This window comes from Nomascus leucogenys, chromosome 3, assembly GCF_006542625.1.
Source record: "Nomascus leucogenys isolate Asia chromosome 3, Asia_NLE_v1, whole genome shotgun sequence".
Classification (NCBI taxonomy): domain Eukaryota; kingdom Metazoa; phylum Chordata; class Mammalia; order Primates; family Hylobatidae; genus Nomascus; species Nomascus leucogenys.
The window spans coordinates 40,172,009-40,194,259 of record NC_044383.1 but is presented as its reverse complement, the minus strand read 5'-3'; the positions used below and the strand labels follow the sequence as shown (position 1 = coordinate 40,194,259).

The 22,251-nt window shown below is 44.9% G+C and overlaps 1 protein-coding gene across 2 annotated transcripts in view; it reads right to left on the bottom strand.

Moving 5' to 3' along the window:
* Positions 1-22,251, bottom strand: part of MYOF (myoferlin) — a 174,608-nt gene that overhangs the window by 94,298 nt on the left and 58,059 nt on the right. For both annotated transcript variants that reach the window (XM_030809247.1, XM_030809248.1), the window contains exons 6-12: positions 8,517-8,683; positions 7,731-7,859; positions 2,993-3,055; positions 2,859-2,909; positions 1,687-1,717; positions 1,066-1,181; positions 237-363 (exon numbers count right to left, since the gene is read on the bottom strand). In XM_030809247.1, the coding sequence (XP_030665107.1) occupies positions 237-363; positions 1,066-1,181; positions 1,687-1,717; positions 2,859-2,909; positions 2,993-3,055; positions 7,731-7,859; positions 8,517-8,683 (684 nt within the window). The remainder of the gene's footprint in view (positions 1-236; positions 364-1,065; positions 1,182-1,686; positions 1,718-2,858; positions 2,910-2,992; positions 3,056-7,730; positions 7,860-8,516; positions 8,684-22,251) is intronic.

The following is a 22,251-nucleotide window of genomic DNA, read 5'->3' as shown; positions in this document are numbered from 1 at the left end:
CAAATGGGCCAAATGCAGGTACTCAACAAGGAACACGATCAGCAACCAACTGGCTGTGCCATGAGCCTGCTCAAGTAGCTTTCAACGGGGCCAGAAGGAATGAAAATAAGCCCATGAAGCCCTTTCAGAAGAAAAATATATGATAGGGACAGCAATCACTATTAGAGTTTGATTTTTAACACATCTCATCACGCAGATAACCGACAATTCTGGGGTAAAATTAAATCAGTACATACTCTGGGGGATGTCCTCTGCTCGGTAGATTTTCAGCAAGAAGGTCACCCACCGGAGGGCGATGCCAGCAGGGAGTAACAAATTACTCTCCACATCATCACTGTCATTATCACGATCTCGTCTCTCAGGCTATTAGGGGCACATGATTTAAAGTATACATACAGAAAAGCAGCACTTGGAAAAAGCCAAATTAATGCTTATAAAATGAAACCATTTAGAATCGTTTCCATTAGGATTTCCTGTGTTTGGGGCTTAAGAGTTCAGCCTGCCATCAGCCACCAGTTTTCCTTCAACCTCAAAACTACTCCACAAAATCAACGCTCATATGTTTTTGTATCATTCTGTCATTTTATGAGCACCAAATACTAAGAGCGTGTGTGCCTCTGTGTGTGTGTGTGTGTGTGTGTGTGTGTGTGTGTGTGCGCGTGCGCGCGCGCGTTCCTGATGTCCCTTCAACTTCTCTCTGGCCACTTATATTCTGCAGTTTGCCACCCAGTTTCCTGGAATAATCACTATTTAGGTACCAATGCCTTATTCTGCAAGTAAGTCATGCTTTCTAGATAAAAGCAGTCTTTCTAATGATGCAAGGACGTTGTAAAAACACACTCATCGATTCTCAATTAAACGCTCACTCATAGACATCGGATAGGAGTCTAAGTGGCTAGAACAATAACTGTGATGAAGAAAAGAACAGCTTCTGAAGAATAGGGGGAATCAGAGGGTACTGACGGGAAGCTGTGCTCCATTTCACAATTACCCATGCCCACATGCTTAACTCTTGGCCTTCTTTTTTAATGAGAAGTGTAGAAAGTAGAGAATGTAGGGACTCACAGGAGGCTCATCTCCGGTTCCCAGGACAAACATGCTGACTTTCATATAACCTTTAGAACCTGAGCTGGTGTCTTCTGGGTCATTGAGAAGAAGCCACTTTCTCATGACAGCATGGCCTGAAATAGAGAAGGAGTAAAAGGAAATGGACATGCTAAAAAGGTACTGATAAGTCTGTGATTCCTCTGCCATAAGATAAGCTGCATTTTCTTGGAAGCCTCTTCATGACACACCAAATTCCCCAGATGAGTGTCCACTTTCACATCTTGTTTTGTACTCTCCCTACACCCCACCCCCACCATTCTGTCCTTGTGTAACTCAAACAAGACTAAGTTGTACCAACTAGTTTTATAATTTAATTTTGATAAGATCAAAATATCTTCACAAAACATAAAAATCATCCATTTTTAATGTTAAGATAAAAAATTAGACATTTGTTCTAAGCTACTGTTATTTATTCCCACTAAGCATCCTCTCCTCTCCCTCATTAAGAAAATATTTTTTAAAAAATTCCTTTGACTTTAATTCTTTGATCCCCCCAAATTGTCTTGATTCTTAGAATCATCTTCAGAGTTAGAAGGAATGAATTTAAGACTTCATATAGATGGGGAGAACATTACTTACCAGGTTCATCATAAACAAATCCAACATCAATCTGGGAAAACAATCAAAAGTAGTCTAAGTAGATTTTAAAATCAGTCTAGTCACTTTAAAGAAGCCATCATTATTATATTTAAATATCATGTCTTGATTACACTTAAATTTCCTTGAGACCCAACATTTCCATCTTATCCTCTCTGTATCCTCAGTGCCTTGTCTGATGTGTGGCACATGGAAGACCCTCAGTAAGTCACTATTGAATGAATGAGCTAGTCTTAGGGCTGGAAGGGACCACGGAAGCAGAGTGACCAATATGACCCAGTTTGCCTGGGTTATCCTCAGTTTTACCACTGAAGTCCCAGGCAAAGTGGGACCACTGGTCATCCTACAGAAATTCACCTGGCCCAATTTCCTGTCCAATTCTCCTCCTCCTCCTCCTTCTCCTCCTCCTCCTCCAGCTAATGCTACTATTAATATAACCATTGATTGGGCACTTCAATGTGCCAGGTGCTGTGCTAGGTGCTTTACACATACTATCTCATTTAATTTTCTCAATGACCCCATTTTACAGATGAAGAAACTAAGGATCAGAGAGATTGAGTTCCTCTGGGACATGTGGCTACTTGGTGGCAGACAGGGTATGAACACAGGTCTGCCTGACCAAGATCATCCTCTAGGACTTCTAGTGACTGGTGCTCCTTTCTTGGAGAGGCAGCCCATTCCATGTAGAATTGCTGGGAAGAAGCCAACCAAGTATTTGTCCTTTCATTCTAGTGAGAGTTACTTAGAAGCACCTTGAACATCTTGCCTTGTTTGGCTTTCCTTTCACACTCTGAATTTATCATAATTGGCTTTGCAGATGGAGCTCTGGGGCCCCCAGTAAGTGGAGGTGGATGGTGGACTTCTTGCCATGGTCAACACCCCTTCCCTTTGTGGCAGTGGATTTGCTTCCATCCAGAGATACAACCCTGGGAAGGGCCCTGATATGGCAGCTTCAGGGCATCTTGCTTTGAGAGCTCTGTTTACTGTTATTCTTTGGAAATAGACAAGCCCCAAGCAGCCTTCAGCAAGCGTCATCATGCTGAACCCTTACACATTCCCAAGATGCCACCAAGATGGGTACACAGGAATCAGATTTCTGTTATGAAAGTTCTCATTTTTCTGTAAGTTGAATGAAGCAGACTGTTGTCACTCACCTTAAATTCCCCCATCAGACAATCTGCCCGCAGAGAGTGAGAGTTATAAACCTGGAAGAAAGAAGAGTAGTGAAGAAATGATTGGCTTTGCCTGGCAGTGTGTGAGCAGTACCTTCCTACTTGCTGACCCTTACCCGGATGCTGATGATCTCATCCATCAATTCAGAAGGGGTCATGTTGACATTGTAGAAAAACAACTGCCAAAACAATAGAGCAGATGTTTAAATGTTAACAGGGGATTCGGGTTAGGGGGATCTGATGCTATAATTTTGGGGGCCCTCCTAAAAAATACAAAACACAAATTCAAAATTAGGTTTGACCATGTGAACACATGGCAAGGCCTGGAGTTTAAGCCCTGAAGTTTAAGCTTCATGGTAAACCCACTTCTTCATGTTGGAAAAAGGAGAAAGGGGTAAGTAACAAATACAGCATTTACTTAACTAAATAAAATTGTTCAGGTGGGACTAGGTATCTAAAAGCTAAATGATGTAAAGATCCAATGCTAAGCAGGTATCGGGGTACACCCCTGTAATCCCAACACTCAGGAGGCTGAGATGGGAGGAGTGCCTAAGCCCAGGAGTTTAATACCAGCCAGGGCAATATTGTGAGAGGGCAATATAGTGAGAGGCCATCTCAAAAAAAATGGGGAAAAAGATCCAAGGTGACTTCATGTTGGAATGCTTACCAAAATGAGCGCTTCGAGCTGGCATGACCTGGAGTGTGTTTTAAATTTCTCTAATATCTTTAGCTCTATTAGTGTCTAGTGACTCTAATTTTACTCCAAGAAAGCACCTTTCAAGACAATTTTGCCCGTTAGATTAAGTTAGTGCCCCAGCAAAGTCAATATTGACCACACTGTAAAAGCTAATTTTAAGAAGGTTGATTCTTGGGATATGAATATTAGGTATATAGGAGGTTTAACCATGTTAGGCTAATAAATGTTAATCCTAAAAGATTGAACACTTATTCCAACTGAGACTTTTTCCTCCAACTTTTTACTCAGGAGTATTTCTAATCTACAGGACAGCTGAAAGAATGGTAAAATAAATACCACCTTTCACCTATGTTCACCAATTGTTCCATTTTTGGACATTTGCTTTACCTTTCTCTTTTTTAAACTGAACTATTTGCAAGAAAGCTCTAGATATCATGACACTTCACCCCTTCAAAATACATTTACATGCATCTCCTAAGAGCAAGGACATCTTCCTATATAATTGCAACACCATTATCATAACCAAGAAATTTAACATCTAACAGAGTCAATTTTCAAATTTCTCCAATCATCCCTACAAAAAAACTTTAGCTTTTCAAAGAAATCTAGGATCTATGCAAGAATCATTCATTGCATTTGGTTTTTGAGTCTCTTCAGCTTCCAAAAGGAAGCTATATAAAAATATAGAACAGTGCTATTTCCTTTTTTGTTTCTTGTGTTTTTCCTTGCTTTTTGTTCTTCTTTAAATAGAGATGAAGTTTCACTATGTTGCTTGGGCTGGTCTTGAACTACTGGCCTCAAGTGATCCTTCTGCCTTGGCCTCCCAAAGTACTGGGATTACAGGTGTGAGCCACCATGCCCTTTTTTTATAGAATATCCCACAGTCTAGATTTGTGTGAATGTTTCCTCACTGTCGGATGCAAATTGGCCATTTGACAAGACTTGACACAGGTGATGTTGATTACTTCCATTCTATCACATGAGGACACCACATCATTTTGTTCCTATTATTGGTGATAACAAATTTAGTATTACTTGGTTAAAAAGATACATACAGGCTAGGATTTTTTTTTTTTTTTTTTTTTTTTTTTTTTTTTTTACAGAATCTCGCTCTGTTGCCCAGGCTGGAGTGCAGTGGCATGATCTTGGCTCACTGTAACCTCCGCCTCTAGGTTTTAAGCAATTCCCTTGCCTCAACCTCCCGAGTAGCTGGGATTATAGCCACCCATCACCATGCCAGGCTAATTTTTTGTTGTGAGACACTCTCGCTCTGTCACCCAGGCTGGAGTGCAGTGGCCCGATCTTGGCTCACTGCAACCTCCACCTCCCAGGTTCAAGCAATTCTCCTACCTCAGCCTCCTGAGTAGCTGGGACTACAGGTGTGCACCACCACACCCGGCTAATTGTTTGTATTTTTAGTAGAGACGGGGTTTCACCATGTTGTCCAGGCTCGTCTTGAACTCCTGATTGATGATCTACCCACCTTGGCCTCCCAAAGTGCTGGTATTACAGGCGTGAGCTACCACGCCTGGCCAGGCTAGAAATTTTTTTAGTAAACCTCATATATATATATATATATATATATAAACAAAAGTACTAAAATTTTTTTAGTAAACCTCTTTTATGTATATATAAACAAAAGTAAGATGATAAAAGTAAGATATATATATTTGTTTTTATCATCTTACTTTTGTTTCTCCTATCCTGTAAAATTTTTTTATTGATTAATGTACTGGTCTTCTCTTTTGCCAAGAGATCTAATACCCCTCAAACTCATGAAAATGGGAAAATTCTGAGGAAGGTGGAGATGTTTGCTGGGCTCCTGGGAATGTAGCTGAGTCAACAGGAAGCCTGCATTATCAATGCATAGACGGGGTTTATGCGTTAGGCCCAAGTAATCCAGCATCTTGCCTCCTCCCCTCCCCATCCAGTCTTGCCCTCCAACGTGAATCTCTCTGCCTTCCCTGAAGTCCATTTCCGGTGCCCCATCTCTGTGCAGCCCCTACCTCTCGTGAGAACGTGTATACTACCGTACTTGGCTGCCTGCTGTCGTCTGCGATTCCTTTGAAGGGGAGAGGTTAGAGGTGAGAAGAAAATGAGGCCTTCCGCAGAGCTGGAAGCCACTTTGAACAAAGGGGAAGAAATAGAAACGCGGTATGGAAGAAACCATTTCTTTTCTGAATAAAGAAGTAGGAAAAAAAAAAAAAAGGACAAACACCAGGGCTGCGATTAGAAGCTGTAGGGAATGAAGAGGAAGTGTGATAAGACAGGCCTGTGCCGGAGAGCAGGAGACATAGGCCTGAGGAATCCCAGAAATGTGTCTCCTCAGCACAGTTGGCCAAGACTCTGAAAAGTTCCCTAAATATATCATTTCTCCCCACAGCCCAGTCATGGAGTTTTGTGGCATTTGAGATGATTGTCAAGGTGTCATGTATTTTTGAGGAGTGTTATAAAAAGAGGGCAATAGAACAGGCTAAATTCTCAGTATGGGAGGCAGGGCACGGTGGCTCACATCTGTAATCCCAGCACTTTGGGAGGCCAAGGTAGGCGGAACACCTGAGGCCAGGAGTTTGAGACCAGCCTGGGCAACATGGCAAAACCCCATCTCTACTAAAAATACAAATATTAGCTGAGTGTGGTGGTGTGTGCCTGTAGTCTCAGCTACTTGGGAGGCTGAGGTGAGAGGATTGCTTCAGCCTGGGAGGTGGAGGTTGCAGTGAGCTGAGATTACACCACCACACTCCAGCCTTGGCAACAGAGCGAGACTCTGTCTTAAAAAAAAAAAAAAAAAAAGGCCAGGCGCGGTGGCTCACGCCTGTAATCCCAGCAGTTTGGGAGGCCGAGGCGGTGGATCACGAGGTCAAGAGATAGAGACCATCCTGGCCAATATGGTGAAACCCCATCTCTACTAAAAATACAAAAAAAAAAAAAAAAAAAAAATTAGCTGGGTGTGGTAGCAGGCACCTGTAGTCCCAGCTACTCAGGAGGCTGAGGCAGGTGAATGGCGTGAACCCAGGAGGCAGAGCTTGCAGTGAGCCAAGATCGTGCCACTGCACTTTAGCCTGGGCGACAGAGCAAGACTCCATCTCAAAAAAAAAAAACAACTTATCAGTATGGGGGACAAAACAAAGCCCCTGTGTGCTAATAACTGCTTTCCTTTAACATATATTATTTTTGCAGCCAAGTACGTTTTGACACCTCTAAAAAACTGGATTAGCCACAGAGAGTTGTCCCTCAGAGACACCCTGCTAATTAGAATAAGTGAAGGTAGATTTAGGAGACATCACGTCCTCTCTCATAAGAGTCGAAGGGATCCATCAGGAAGGGATCATCAAGAAGTTGTCACAAAAACACCAGAAAGGCAACAGCATCTCTGAGAACCACCAACAGAGGTGACCAGGTAATTTTTTTTTTAAAGGCGTCTCACTATATTGCCCAGGCTGGTCTTGAACATCTGGGCTCAAGCACTCCTCCCGTCTCAGCCTCTTGAGTGTTGGGATTACAGGTGTGTACCCCCATACCTGCTTAGCCTTGGATCTTCACATCATTTAGCTTTTAGATATCTAAAAGCTAGATATCTTTTAGATTGTCCCAAGTGAACAATTTTATTTAAATAAATGCTGGCTGGGCACGGTGGCTCATGCCTCTAATCCCAGCACTTTGTTGGCGGGTGGATCACTTGAGTTCAGGAGTTCGAGAACAGACTGACCAAAATAGTGAAACCTCGTCTCTACTGAAAATACAAAATTAGCTGGGTGTGGTGGTGCATGCCTGTAATCCCAGCTACTCGGGAGGCTGAGGCAGAAGAATCACTTGAACCCCGGAGGTGGAGGTTGCAGTGAGCCGAGATCACGCCACTGCACTCCAGCCTGGGCAACAAGAGCGAAACTCCATCTCAAAAAAAAAAAAAAAAAAAAAAAAGCTGTGTTTGTTACTTACCTATTTCTCCTTTTCCAACATGCAGAAGTGGGTTTACCATGAAGCTTAAACTCCAGGGCTTTTTCCAAGACCCTGCCATGTGTTCACATGGTCACACCTAGTTTTGTTCCTGTGTTCTCTACTTGGAACTCAGCGGTGTCTTCGCTAGTGAAGCTGCTCCCGTGTTTCCCTCCCCCGTGGGACTCATGAGCAGAAACATGCCCTCTCAACCCCTTTACCTCGTCAAAAAAAGGGTTGTTTCCTCTCTTGATTCTTGTTCGGTGCGTCTGGCCACAGACGTGAACTTTGACCACAGGCCTTATGTTGTTGCCACTTAACTGTCGGCCCTCAATCACTCGGACGCGGATCTGCAGCACAGAAGGCGGATGGTTACCCAACCTTTCCCAGCACGTGGGATCCTCAGGCTCCTCAGCTGTTGCCTCATTTCCTTCACCTATTAGGATTGCTAACACCAGGCCGGGGCAGCGTTGTGGTATACCAGGTGCTACCAATTGGGTGGAGCCGCCTAGGGTCATTCCCAAGATGGGAACTGGGGATGGGTTATAGAGACCAAGAACAGCTGTAGGGATGAAATCGTTCAAAGCCGGCCTGGGAAAGGGCAGGGCAGGTGGAGGTCACTACTCAGACGCTAGTCATGCACCTGGTCTTGCTGTGAGCCTAGTGATGAACTAACTCCATAGCTGCCTCCCAAATCTAAGACAGGGCCCAGAGCTGCAAAAAACAGTATTTGTACTTCTATTCTTTGATTAGCTCTTTCCTTCTGCCAAAGGGAAGGAGAATTATAGTTTTATTTCTCTGGAGACCGTCAGCTGGCTAGACTAAACCCACTTGTGCCTGCAGAAGAAAGATGGAGAGCTTTTCTTACTGGGTTTATACACTGACATCTCTCTTTACTGGTTGAGCCATTGTCCATTGGAATAGGTCCACTGAAACATCACTGCAATTGCCAGAAGATGGGCAATATAAAGATTAAACAAAGAAGCAGAACACCAGGCCGTTCCTACCTGGAAGTCCTGTGGCTTATTGGACAGCATCCGCCGGCTGTTCTTTACTTTGGTGAGCCTCCGAGCAAGCTGAGCTTCCGACACCGTCCCAACTGCCCCCTTGGGCCCAGGGCCCCTGACTGCATTGTCCAACCGGTCTTCATCACCTTCATCTTCTTCCCCATCTCCTAAAATATCAGAAAGAAACCCAATGAGGGATAGCCCTTATCCTGTAAACGTCCAAAGGCTCAGGTTTCCAGGACACAGTTTTGTCCGCCATTATGTTTTAAGTGTTCCTAAAGTGGCAGGTGAAGGAGATCCTCTTGGTGACACTGACTTGGGACTTCTTGTGACCTGGAAAAATTCTTTAGGAAAATGTGTTCACAGTACATGGGGGCTCTTGCTCAGGTTGCCTTCGAAGAGACCAAGAGAATGGCAGAGATCACAGGGACAATGAGAGGAGATGGCACTGTCGGACACAGCCAGGGATTGCTGAGTTCTCATTAGTGTTAGGATGGAGAAAGGAAGAAACGTCACGGAACACTGCAGTCTTGCGATGACAAGCTTCAACTCCATCCCTCCCACTGCAGATCTTTTCTCTACAGATCTGCTCATGAACTATTTGCACTGTCTGTTTCCTGCTTGAGCCTCCTAATTCACAACTGCTCTTTCCACCCTCATGGCAGAAGAGAAACTCTCCTCATTTTCTTGCCAAGCACCAAGGTGATCATCTTGCTCTTCCTTCCTCCTCCTGGTTTGTCACTTTAACACATACGTGTCCCCTCCTTTATCCCTCTACCTTCCCTCTGCACCCAGGAAAAGGTTTACCTTGCTCAGCAGAGTGAAAATCTCAATCCTCTGCCATGCATTAGATCCTACTACCTCCTGAATATTTGCAGATCCTACTACCTCCTGATTATTTTCAGGCTCCCCAAATGTCTCCTGTCTCTTGTGTACCTCCGGGGGTTCTGTCTCTATTGCAGCTTTTCCTCTGCCTTCAAGTAGACACAGATCTTTCTCTCCCTACAAAACCAAAAACCAAAAATCAACTCTGCCTACTACCTCTCCCCTTTCTTTTATTCACGAGTTCTTTGAAACTCGCTGACAAAATTTAGCTTTTCTTTTCTTAATACACAAAGAGTTAGAACTTCTGGTAATCTGTACAATATAATCTAAGAGAGCCTAGAAGACAAGCCACCCTGTCTAGAACCCTGCTTTTTGATTCTGAAACTCCTTCTCTACGATGCAAGATCATGAAAGAGATTTAATTTCCTTGGACAGTCACCTGTCAGTCATTCACATCCTGGTATGAATGAGTTTCATCAGATTACTATGTAGCATAGCTCTTGAAATCTTGGGCTCTGAAGCCATGTGGCCTAGGCTCAAATCCACTCCCCACCCTCCACTTTCGAACTATGTGAGTCTGAGGAAGTTTCTTAATTTCTCTAAGCTTCAGTTTCTTCATTTGTAAAGAGGGGAAAATAATAGTATTTACCACAGGGTTACTGTAAAGGTGTAATTATCTATAGGTGAAGCCTTTAGCACAGTATCTGGCATACAGAAGCACCCAATAAATTGACTGTTTATTTTTTAGTTTTGCTGTGTAATCAGTTTTGGTTGGTGTCTTCACCTATTTGGGCTGCTATAACAAAATACCACAAACTGGGTGGCTTTTAGACAACAGAAATCTATTTCTCACGGTTCTGGAGTGGGGGAAGTCCAAGATCAAGGCACCAGCGGATTCAGTGTCTGGTGAGGGCCCACTTCTTCGTTTGCAGTTGGAGCCTTCTCTGCCTCCCATGATGGAAGAAGCAAAGGAGCTCCCTTGAACCCATCTTGATCACAGCACTAATCCCATGCATGAGGGCTCTGGCCCTGTGACCTAATCACCTCCCGAAAGGCCCCACTGCCTAATACCATCACCTTCAGGGTTAGGATTTCAATGTGTGAATTGCGGAGGGACACAACCATTCAGACCATTGCAATTGGAAGGGGCTTCTTCTGGAGCACAGGACACTTCCTGGAACCAGCTATGGGGGGCGTGGGGATGGGGCGCTGGAGCAGTCAGTGGGCAGCACAGCAGGCAGGGTCCCAAAGTGAGAAAGAGGCAGCCACAAGGGAAGAGGGGACCTCCACATGCACTGCTTTGCAATTTAGCCCAGGGTGGGCCCTGCTCCTCATCATCCATTCATTCATGCTTCGCCCATCCTAGCCTGGCTTCTGTTCTTCGAAGGTCAATCACCTCTCTTTGCCAAGCTCATTGCCCTTTTCTGTATCTCCATATTGGATCTTCCACAGCCTTGGACACCAGTGCTCATATACATATTTTTAGATCATTGCAGCTGTCCTCCCCCGATCTACTTTTTTGGGTTCTTCTGTGGGCCCCTGTTTTTGTCTCCTACTCATTGAGTGTGACTCCCTACTCTGTCCTCTGATCCTTTGACTCAACACTCTCTAGATCCTCACTTCACACTTCCTTCAAGTAGCCATGGACCCACAGAATGTTGTCTTAGAAGGGACCTTAGAGATCCTTGATCCAACCTACCTTCACCCCATTTTACAGACAGAAAAACTGAGGTCCAGAAAGCTAAGGCAACTTGCCCGTGGTTAAGTTATTAGAAGCTGAGCTAAAACCAGGACCAAGTTTTCACGCTGCCTCTCTGGTTTAAAACTGGGTTTAAAACTGGGTTTAAAACCGGGCTGCAGGTGAAGGACATGTTATACTCCTAGTACCTCAACATCTTTTTCAGGCTACCGGGAAAACCTCATGGAAGTCAAAGATAAGGAATCTTTGTCCTCTGCAAGATGATCTGGACCTCCTCTTGCCTATTCTTGAAGAGACTTCAAAAGAAGGGCTTACCTGCTGTCCCTCTTAGGGCACCTGGATCCAAGCTCTTGGAATCTTCTTCATCCTACTCTCTACCAGGTAAGTTCCTCTCCTTCTTAAGTTTCAGATGAAACATACTGTCTTCCAACATGCCCTCTCCACCTCTTACAGATGGAGTTAGTCCCACTCTTTCCTACCCACCACACATTGTTCTTTCTAGTCCTTGCCACATCGTCTTGCACCTGCTTGTCAACCCATAGGCTTCCCTACTCCCAGGCATTTCAGAAGCAAGGAGCTTGCCTTTGCTTCTTTGTATCTGCCCCGTGCCTTACAGAACACCTTACATAAAGTATATAGAAAGTGCTTGATAAATGTGGAATGAGTAAATAAATGGGAAGGGGAACAGGATCGCAGGCACAAATGTGCCTTCACATTTGGAAAAACTACTGAACAGCTCTCAGGAAAGGACACCCAGATGGCTGAAGGGGTGCTCCTCCCAACCTTGGCACCAGCCTCGGGGAAGCACAAGGGGCCAGGCGCTTCCCCTCTGCAAACCTGTCCTGGACCGAGCAATGGCTGGGGCTGATAGCTGTTGGGTTCCTCCAAAGACGAACTTCCTTCCACCATCCTGGGCCTAAGTGGGACTTCCTCCTTGCCATAAATTATACATTTTAGGCTGGTGATTGTTTATGGCAGTAAGCAGGAGAAAAAGTCGGGGTCAATCATACCCCTTTGCAATGCTGGACTCTGGACAAGTACTCATTACATTCTCAATGGATGCTCTAGAATCAGCCTGCAGATAACAAAGAACGTCTTCTGCTATTCAGACTTTAGGCTAAAGGGATGGGTCAGAGGAAACCAGCCTAAGCCATGGTGACAGCCAGCCTCTGTGCCTTGCAGCAGAAGAATATTCAAGCAGGAAACCTCCCCTTTATGTGGTAGGAAGCTGCAGAGGATTAAACAATGGTACAGGCTCCCCAAAGAATGCTACGGGTTCCACAAAGAATGAGGGGGCCCCTATGGCGCTGTTAAACACACCCTGATGTGCAAGCTGTGTCATGAGTGAAATGCTAGCAGTTGTGCTGGCAGGCCCTGTTCGTGAGACCCAGGCCTGAATGTGATCCACAGCCAAGTGGATCTACAAAGAGCAACTCTTTCACAACCACAGAGGGCCACACCAAGTCAGGAATCACCCACTGAACAGGAAGCTGCTGGTTGTATTAGCTTCTGAAGGCTGTCGTAGGAAGTCCCACAAACTGGGTGACTTAAAACAATAGAAATGTATTCTCTGGCTAGGCGCAGGGGCTCACACCTCTAATCCCAGTACTTTGGGAGGCCGAAGCAGGAGGATCGCTTGAGCCCAAGAGTTTGAGACCAGCCTGGGCAACATAGGGAGACCCCCCAATCTCTACAAAAAATTTTAAAAACTAGCCGGGCATGGTGGTGCACACCTGTAGTCTGAGCTATTCAGGAGGCTAAGATGGGAGGACCATCTGAGCCCAGGAGGTCGAGCCTGCAGTGAGCCATGATCATGCCCTTGCACTCTGTCCTGGGTGACAGAGCAAGGAAAGAAAAAGAAAGGAAAGAAAAAGAAAGAAAAGGAAAGAAAACAAAAGGAAAAAATGTATTCCCTGACAGTTCCAGACCTTACAAGTACAAAATCAAGATGTTGGCAGAGACATTCTCTCTCTGAAGCTTCGAGGGAAAAATCCTTCCTGTTTCTTCCTAGCCAGCGGCTCCCGACAATCCTGAGCATGCCTTGCCTGTGGCTGCATTACTCCAGTCTCTGCCTCTGTGGTCACATGGCCTTTCTCCTTCTGTGCCCTCCGGTCTTCTCATTAAGAACAAGTGGGCCAGGTTCGGTGGCTCACACCTGTAATCCCAGCACTTTGGGAGGCTGAGGCGGGTGGATCACCTGAGGCCAGGAGTTCAAGACCAGCCTGGTCAACATGGCAAAGCCCAGTTTCTACTAAAAATATTAAAAAATTAGCCAGGTGTAGTGGCTTGTACCTGTGGTCCCAGCTACTTGGGAGGCTGAGGCAGGAGAATCGCTTGAACCTGGAAGGCGGAGTTTGCAGTGAGCTGAGATTATGCCACTGCACTCCAGCCTGGGCATCAGAGAGAGCCTCTGTCTCAAAAAACAAAACAAACAAACAAGGAACAACAGTCACTGAATTTAGTGTGACTTTATCTTAACTAATTACATCTGCAAAGACCCTGTTTCCAAGTAAGGTCATATTCTGAGGTTCCATATAGACATGCATTTTAGAGGACCACTATTCAATCCACTAGAGAGGCCATCATTTTTGTTGTTTTTTGTGGTTTTGTGGTTTGTTTTTTTTTTTTTGAGGTGGAGTCTCACTGTGTCATCCAGGCTGGAGTGTAGTGGTGCAATATCAGCTCACTGCAGCCTCTGCTTCCCAGGTTCAAGAGATTCTCCTGCCTCAGCCTCCTGAGTAGCTGGGATTACAGGCACCTGCCACCACGCCCAGCTAATTTTTGTATTTTTAGTAGAGACGGGGTTTCACCATGTTGGCCAGGCTGGTCTCGAACTCCTGATCCGCCCGCCTCGGCCTCCCAAAGTGCTGGGATTACAAGCGTGAGCCACCGTGCCTGGCCGAGAGGCCATCTTTTGTATCTTTCCAATTTGCTTCCTTCTTACTCCAGCCCAAAAGCAGCCCCAATCTAATGAGCACACTGCCTTCCCTGCCCCCCACTTCCTCCATGTCTTTGCTTTACCCCTAGCCCAGGTTAGATCCCGCCACCTAACACTGCAACCACCCTACTGCATGCCCCTCGATCCCTTTCCCCCTCTCACTTCACTGTGCTTACCTGGTTTATTCAACCCTCCACTGACTTCACCTCTACAACCAGCCAGCTGAACTTGGCTGGGAAGCACACACATCTTACTGGACTAATCTCACTTTAATTTCCTGATCACAAACTGTAAGTGTCCTCACAGGGCTGCCTGGCCATCTTACCACATTTCCAAGGCATCTATCCCAAAGCTTTCCTGGATCCTGGTCTGAGATAGCCACTAATTAACCAGCACAGTCAAATCACTTTACCTTTCTGAACCGCCACCTATTTTGCATCTTGAAAGCTTCCAACACCCTTTCTATCTTTCTCATTGTCCACTAATGACCTGGCTTCTTATTTCATTGAGAAAACAGGCAATTAGAAGATAATTTCTACATCTTTCCAACTCCAAATCAATCATCTACCTGTATCTGTTGCCTTCTCTCCTGCTACAATTAGTCACTGAACTATCTGTGCTCCCTGACTTGAAGCCAACTCTTCTGCATTTGCACAGATCCTATCTCCTGTTGCTGCTTAAGAAGTTTTGCTTCTTTATACGTTCATCAGTTTCCCCCTTTCTACTGGATCATTCCCATCAAAATATAAACATGCTGAAATATCACACAGAATTTTAAAAAACAAAACTTTCATTGACTCCACAGTGCCCCCTACAGTTACTACTCCATTTTCCTGCCCCTCTTGGGAGCAGACTCCTCAGAAGTATCATTTTTACTCACATTCTTCACTCTGTCTCTGATTCTCATGTTCTTCCAGCCAGCCCTCTGCCCTCCTAGTCCACCCAAACTGCTCTTGTCAAGGTCGCTAAAGACTTTCATGTTGCAAAATCCAGTGGTCCAGCCTCAGGTCTCTTCTTACTCAAACTCTCTGCAGCATTTGTTCATTTAATCCTTGAAACACTTTCTGCTCTTGGATTCAGCCTATTTGAACCAAAGCGCAGCTGCTCATCCTGGCATTCGCAAATAGAAGTAATCACCAAAGAAACTTCTCTCGGCGGTGTGTGGTGGCTCATGCCTGTAATCCCCACTTTGGGAGGCCAAGGTGGGTGGATCACCTGAGGTCAGGAGTTCGAGACCAGCCTGAAAACCCCTTCTCTAAAAAAAAAAAAAAAAAAAAAAAATTAGCCAGGCGTGGTGGCAGGTGCCTGTAATCCCAGCTACTCGGGAGGCTGAGGCAGGAGAATCATTTGAGCCCAGAGGCAGAGGTTGCAGTGAGCCGAGATCGCGCCACTGCACTCCAGCCTTAGCAACAGAGCGAGACTCCGTCTGAAAAAAAAAAAAAAAGAAAAAACTTCTCTCATCCCATCTTCTTATAATATATGAACCCTGGCTTTGACCAGGCTTTTTGTTTGTTTGTTTGTTTGTTTGTTTGTTTGTTTTTGAGACAGAGTCTTGCTCTGTCACCCAGGCTGGAGTGCAGTGGCACAACCTTGGCTCACTGCATCCTTCACCTCCTGGGTTCAAGGGATTCTCCACCCTCAACCTCCCAAGTAGCTGGGACTATAGGCACACACCACCACGCCTGGCTAATTTTTCTATTTTTAATAGAGACAGAGTTTTGCCATGTTGGCCAGGCTGGTCTTGAACTCCTGACCTCAAGTGATCCACCCATCTCAGTCTCTCAAAGTGCTGAGATTATAGGCGTGAGCCACTGCACCCGGCCATGACCAGGCCATTTTAATAGAATCATAGAACTTCGGAGCTGGAAGAGACCCTACATATTATTAAATCCAACCTCCTGATATTTTAAGAAAGGAACTTGAGGCTCAGAGAGGTTAAGTGACATGCCTACTGTCACACAGCTTGATAGTGGAGCCAATGCTCAAATCCAGATCTGTTGATTCACAGTGGTTCAAGATTCCTCACTGTCCCTCTCTGGCTATGACAAGCTCTTCACAACTCCCTTGCAGGAATGCCATCCTGCCTCTCCAACAATTATAATGTCACTTGGTCAAATCCTACAAAGCTTCTCACTGCATCTAACCCTGAGCTGTCTCCTTTTTGAATATCAGTAACTGCATGTGATCCACTCTTCTTTACTCGTGAGGTTTCCACTAACATTTAGAAATGGTTCTCCATCACAGCTCCAGCAATGTAATCATTCCTGAGATGTATTGTGGTCCTCTTTCCAGAAGCTCAGCAGCAATATTCCTGCCAACTGCCCTTATGTGCAGTCACTTCTGATAATGACACTTGCCTACATGGCTTCTGTCCACCCACTCAGTGCTGAAGAGTTGGCAGCCCTAGAGGACCTGGTGATACAGTCAAGTTTGCCTTTGGCATCCCCAACTGTGCCTTTCCCCAGTGCATATCAATGTCCCATCTTCCTCCAGGCTCTCATACTCTTCTCTGGCACCACTTCTCCCTACCAAGCAGAAGAGAGTGGGCTATCAGTCACTCAGATATCAGATGTCACCAGAGCTGCGGGTCATTGTCCCCCCACCTTTGTCTGCACCTTGCCAGGGAGGTGAAGGCAAGAGCTTCGTTAGAGCTTCCCAGTGAAGGCAACTCCTAGGAATGGCTGAGGAAAAGGAGCACTTGCTGGTCACCCCGGCTGGACTGGGATCCTCCTGGCTGGAACACAGACCCCACTTCAGCCCCTGGCAGCCCCCTTTATCCAAACATTCTGCCTCTCCTCTCATCTCTTCCCAGGCTCAAACGATCCTCCCACCTCAGCCCCCAGAATGGCTGGAATTACAGACGTGCACCACCACACCCAGCTAACTATTTTTATTTTTATTTTGGAGAGATGGAGTCTCCTTATGTTGCCCAGTCTGGTCTCAAGTGATCCCAGGCTCAAGTGATCCTCCTGCCTTGGCCTCCCAAAGTGCTGGTATTTCAGGCGTGAGCCACAGTGCCTGGCCTCTGCCTTTGATTCTAATTCTGCTTTTCAATATGAAGTCTTGTTAAGTGGTGGTACTGGTTAAGCCAGAATTTTATCACTTTGAGCCAAAGGTCATTGCCCAAGCACAACAAATGGCTGGTATCATATTATCTTCAGTGTAAGCTAAAAGGACAATGCAGAACAGGAAAGGGTAAGTTTTGAAGCAGGAAAACATGTAATATTTTGGAGATAACACATTTTCTTAGCTGGAATGTAGAATAATTTTTTTCTGAATTTCTAAAATGTTAAAAGTTTTATAAATAAATGTTTGTGTCCTACTGTAAGCAATTCATTACCCCACCCCAATTCCTGGGTAAATAACACTAAATGTGCCCTAAGAATTTTCTAGCATGTTCCAATATGTAGACCAGAGCAAAGGTACCATGGAGGAACCTAAGAAGCAGGGATGCGAACGCAGTCCTGCGGGGCAATTGAGGAATCAGGCTGTGAGCCAGTCTAGATAACAAAGCCCAGAGATCTATGTTTCCCTCTGGGCAACATCACGTTCACCAGGCAAAATGTACAACTGCAGCGTTTCTCAAAGTGAACTCCAAAATCTGCCTGCATCAGGCTCTCCATACAGACTCGGGGCTCCCCTCCAGATGAGCTATATTAAACTCTCTGGAGATGGGCGCCAGATGACTGCACATTTCGAGATCTGCCTTGATGATTTCACTGTGTCTAAATATTGAGAACCACTTGTTTATGATGAGCACTTTGATTTTCCTAAATATCCTAGAGAAAAATTGGACTAATATAATCAGTTTACTAGACAAAGCCACTTGGTTAGAAACCCAATCCTGGAAACAGTGCCTGCAACAATCTTCTGGCACATGGATCATTTTCCAGCTAGGCTCTGACCAAGTCAGTCCCTTGTCATGGAGCACCTTTCACGGAGCCCCGTGGTCTTCCCATCAAGGACAAATATCCCAGCCTAGCACCTACAGCCCTCAGGAACATGCTTCCCTTTCAGCACACTTCTGAATGAACCAGGAGCTTTGGCATATTCACTAGTGTTCCCCAAAATGCCCTTCCTTTCTTCTGGTTTTTTTTTTTGTTTTTTTTTGAGACGCAGTATTGTTCTATTGCCCAGGCTGGAGTGCAGTGGTGCGATCTCAGCTCACTGTAACCTCCGCCTCCTGGGTTCAAGCAGTTCTCCTGTCTCAGCCTCCAGAGTAGCTGGGATTACAGATGCATGCAACCATGCCTGGCTAATTTTTATACTTTCAGTAGAGACAGGGTTTCACCATATTGGTCAGGCTGGTCTCAAACTCCTGACCTCAGCTGATCCACCCGCCTTGGCCTCCTGAAGTGCTGGGATTACAGGTATGAGCCACCGCGCCCGGCCCCAAAATGCCCTTCTTAAAAAAAAAAAAAATTTAAACCATATTCAATGCCTGTCTATCAGTCACTCATTCATTCACTCAACCAACCAAGCATTTATTAACAATTATGAATTCTCAAGGGCTGTGCTAGGCACCATGAATACAGAGTTGCAATACACAGCTGAAAAAGTACTTTCTGAAAGCATTTGTTTCCTATATAACAATTTGGTCAATCTCTCTGGAGGAATGTATTACATTCAGCTCTGGGCTATAGTTATTCATGTTTGTCTCTTACCTTCCTACTGAACTGCAAGCTCCTTGGTGGCAAAACAATGGCTTTCTCAACTCTGTATGTCCCATAGTCAGGTGTCAATAAATATTTTCTGAACTGGATCAAATTTAATTTTAAGGCTGGGCATGGTGGCTCAAGCCTGTAATCCCAGCAATTTGGGAGGCCGAGGCTGGCGGATCACCTGAAGTCAGGAGTTCAAGACCAGCTTGGCCAACATGGTGAAACCTCATCTCTACTAAAAATAAAAAAAATTAGCCAGGCGTGGTGGCCAGTGCCTGTAATCCCAGCTACTTGGGAGGCTGAGGCAGAAGAATCCCTTGAACCCAGGAGGTACAGGTTTCAGTGAGCTGAGATCACACCACTGCACTCCAGCCTGGGCAACAGAGCAACACATCAAAAAAAAAAAATTAAGCAAATGACTTTGGGATTCATGGAATGAAAGACATTTGAAGCAGTGAAGTCTGGCTATGAATGAGTTTTTGCATGTCTATGTCTGGACAGAGCGCAAATTTAACAGATGGTGCTTCAAAAATAGACGTGAGATTTTAAAAATAGTTTCTTCCAGCTACGGGAATGTAGGCTCCAGTTAAGCGGACTGACATCTGGTGAATTAAGTTGCCATGGTAACAGGTTTTCAGGTCAAGCCTGGAGACTGGGTCAGCCCTCCCCTCTGTCATGGGAACAGTCTTCCAGGGGGGTCAATGAAAAGAACATCTTTGACAACACACTTTCAGTCAAGCCACCAGTGCCCTAGGGTCTCTACCTTTTGTCATCTTCATATAAAAGCTCTAAGAAAGCATTCCTTAAAAAAGAAGCCCTCAGGTGTTCACTTCCTGTGATATGTGATCATAACTAGCTTCTACAAATTGCAGGGGCAAATTTTCCTAAAAATCTTAACTTTTGTCTTCCAGCATAAATACTTCTAATTTCTCCTCTGCAGGAACCACTATGTGGAGAAGAAACTTTAAAATCAATAGCAGAAGTTGCTGGCAGTGGTTATCTCAGGAGAATGGAACCCAGAGATTTTCACTTTCCATGTCATGTATCTCTGTGACATTTACATTTTATTAAGCAGATATTTCTTTTTTGCTCAAGGAAAGAAAAACAAGCTCAAATTTTAAGAATTTGAAAATATATAAATCAGAAGAAGCAGACATTACTTTTACATAGAATGGTAAAGTTTTAGGGTTTCTTTAAAAGTCAATTGAAGGGAGGACGGGTGCAGTGGCTCATGACTGTAATCCCAGCACTTTGGGAGGCCGAGGCAGGTGGATCATTTGAGGTCAGGAGTTCAAGACCAGCCTGGGCAACATGGCAAAACCCTGTCTCTACTAAAAATTAAAAAATTAGCCAGGTGTGGTGGCACGTGCCTGTAATACCAGCTACTCAGGTGGCTGAGCACAAGAATTGCTTGAACCAGGGAGGTGGAGGTTGCAATGAGCCAAGATTACTCCACTGCACTCCAGCCTGGGCGACAGACTGAGATTCCATTTCCAAAAAGAAAGAAAGAAAGTTAATTGAAGGGAAAAAAAGCAAATTCTGGGCCAGATGTCCTGCTTATGTCATTAAGGTAGGCAATGCCAAGAGGTATGGCTGTCTTGCTGTTCTCTGTCTCATATTTGTTTGTCTTATATTCCCCCAATATTGTAAGTTGTTTTTTATCCTGGTGTCTTCCCTAGCAGGGGGTTGCAGTAGGTGCTCAAAGATACCTTTTGCTCAGTTGAACTGAATTACCATGTGATATAGTTTGAATATTTGTCCCCTCGAAATCTTGTGTTGAAATCTGATCCCCAGTGTTGGAGGTGGGGCCTACTGGAAGGTGTTTGGGTCATGGGGGTGGATCCCTCTGGAATGGCTTGGTGGCTTCTCTGCAGTAATGAATGAGTTCACCTGAGAGCTGGTTGTTTAAAAGAGAGTGGCACCCTTGCCTTCTCTCTCATTTTCCTCCTCTCTGATCATGTGATGCTGGCTCCCCTTCCCCTTCCTCCATGGGTGGAAGCTTCTTGAAGCGCTCACCAGAAGCAGAGGCTGGCACCATGCTTCTTGTACAGTCTGAAAAATCATGAGCCAAATAAACTTCTTTTCTTTATAACTTACCCAGCCTCAGGTATTCCTTTATAGCTATGCAAACAGACTAAGACACTATGTTAGGGAAAAGAAATGTTTTCCCTTGAAACATCTAGATAGTCGAGGCTATTAGAAGTTTTTTTTTTTTTTTTTTTTTTTTAATGCTGAAGGAAACTTTCTCTTAGCCAGATTAGGAAGCCGACACACAGAATGCCACCCTTGACCCAGCCCCGGCAAACATTCATTTTATGGAACAAAGACAGCACTTCCAGATCAAAGAGCCTGGCTTATTTTTTGTAATAAAGAAATTTCACATCACTTCTCAGCCTTTTGGCTAAGATCAAGTATAGAAATTTCACTTTGTCATCTTGCATTTAAAAATAAAATTGCCCTGCAGACACAGCTCATTTGCAGACCAACACTTGGTGACCTTCTTTGTTTGAAATCCAAATACAAGGAACCCAAGTTTTGGTTCATTTCCTGTCTTAGTTGAGCAATGTCAGGGATTCTAAAGAACTTCTGTGGGAGAGCTCGGCTGCTCCCTGGTGCTGAGCCCACTGGGAGCCAGACTTCTAAGGGGATGGTGGACTCCTTCAGTCTACTGTCCTGCTGGGAGCATTGGTGCTACAAACAAAGGCTTAAACCAAGAGGAAAGGAGAAGGAGCCTTGGGTGGCAGAGATTTTCTCGCCAGCACGTTTAAAAGTTCAATAGCTGGGGCCAGGTATGGTGGCTCATACCTGTAATCCCAGCACTTTGAGAGGCCAAGGTGGGTGGTTCACCTGAAGTCAGGAGTTCGAGACCAGCCTGGCCAATATGGTGAAACCCCATCTCTACTAAAAATACAAAATTAGCCGGGCATAGTGGTGCACACTTGTAATACCATCTACTTGGGAGGCTGAGGCATGAGAACCACTTGAACCTGGGAGACAGAGGGTACAGTAAACAGAGATCATGTCACTGCACTCCAGCCTGGGTGACAAAGCAATATTACATCTCAAAAAAATAAAATAAAACAAACCCAGCAAGCAATGTTCTTATTTTATAAATACTAACAAATGGTGTGGCTCTGACCTCTTTAAGTTTACTCTTTTTACTTGAATGAATCACAGTATTTTTTTTTTCCTAAAGGCCTGGCAGAAGGGGTAACACAAGAGGACCCATTTAATATTTTGGCTCTTGGAATGGAATCAACACATGAAATTGTCTTTTATCTGCCAGTGTGCTGGGTTGAATACTGTCCCCTCAAAATTCATGTCCACTGGAACCTCAGAATGTGATCTTATTTGGAAATAAGGTTTCTGTACAGTTAAGATAAGGTTACGGACCTTAAGAGAAGGTTAGGACTCACCCTAATCCAGAGTGACCTTATCTTAACTTGATTCGGGTGGGTCCCAATCCAATGACCAGTGCCTTATAAGAAATTTGGACACGGACACAGAGGGAGGGGTCGGGTGCAGTGACTCACACCTGTAATCCCAGCACTTTGGGAGGCCAAGGCAAGCAGATCACTTGAAGTCAGGAGTTCGAGACCAGCCTGGCCAACA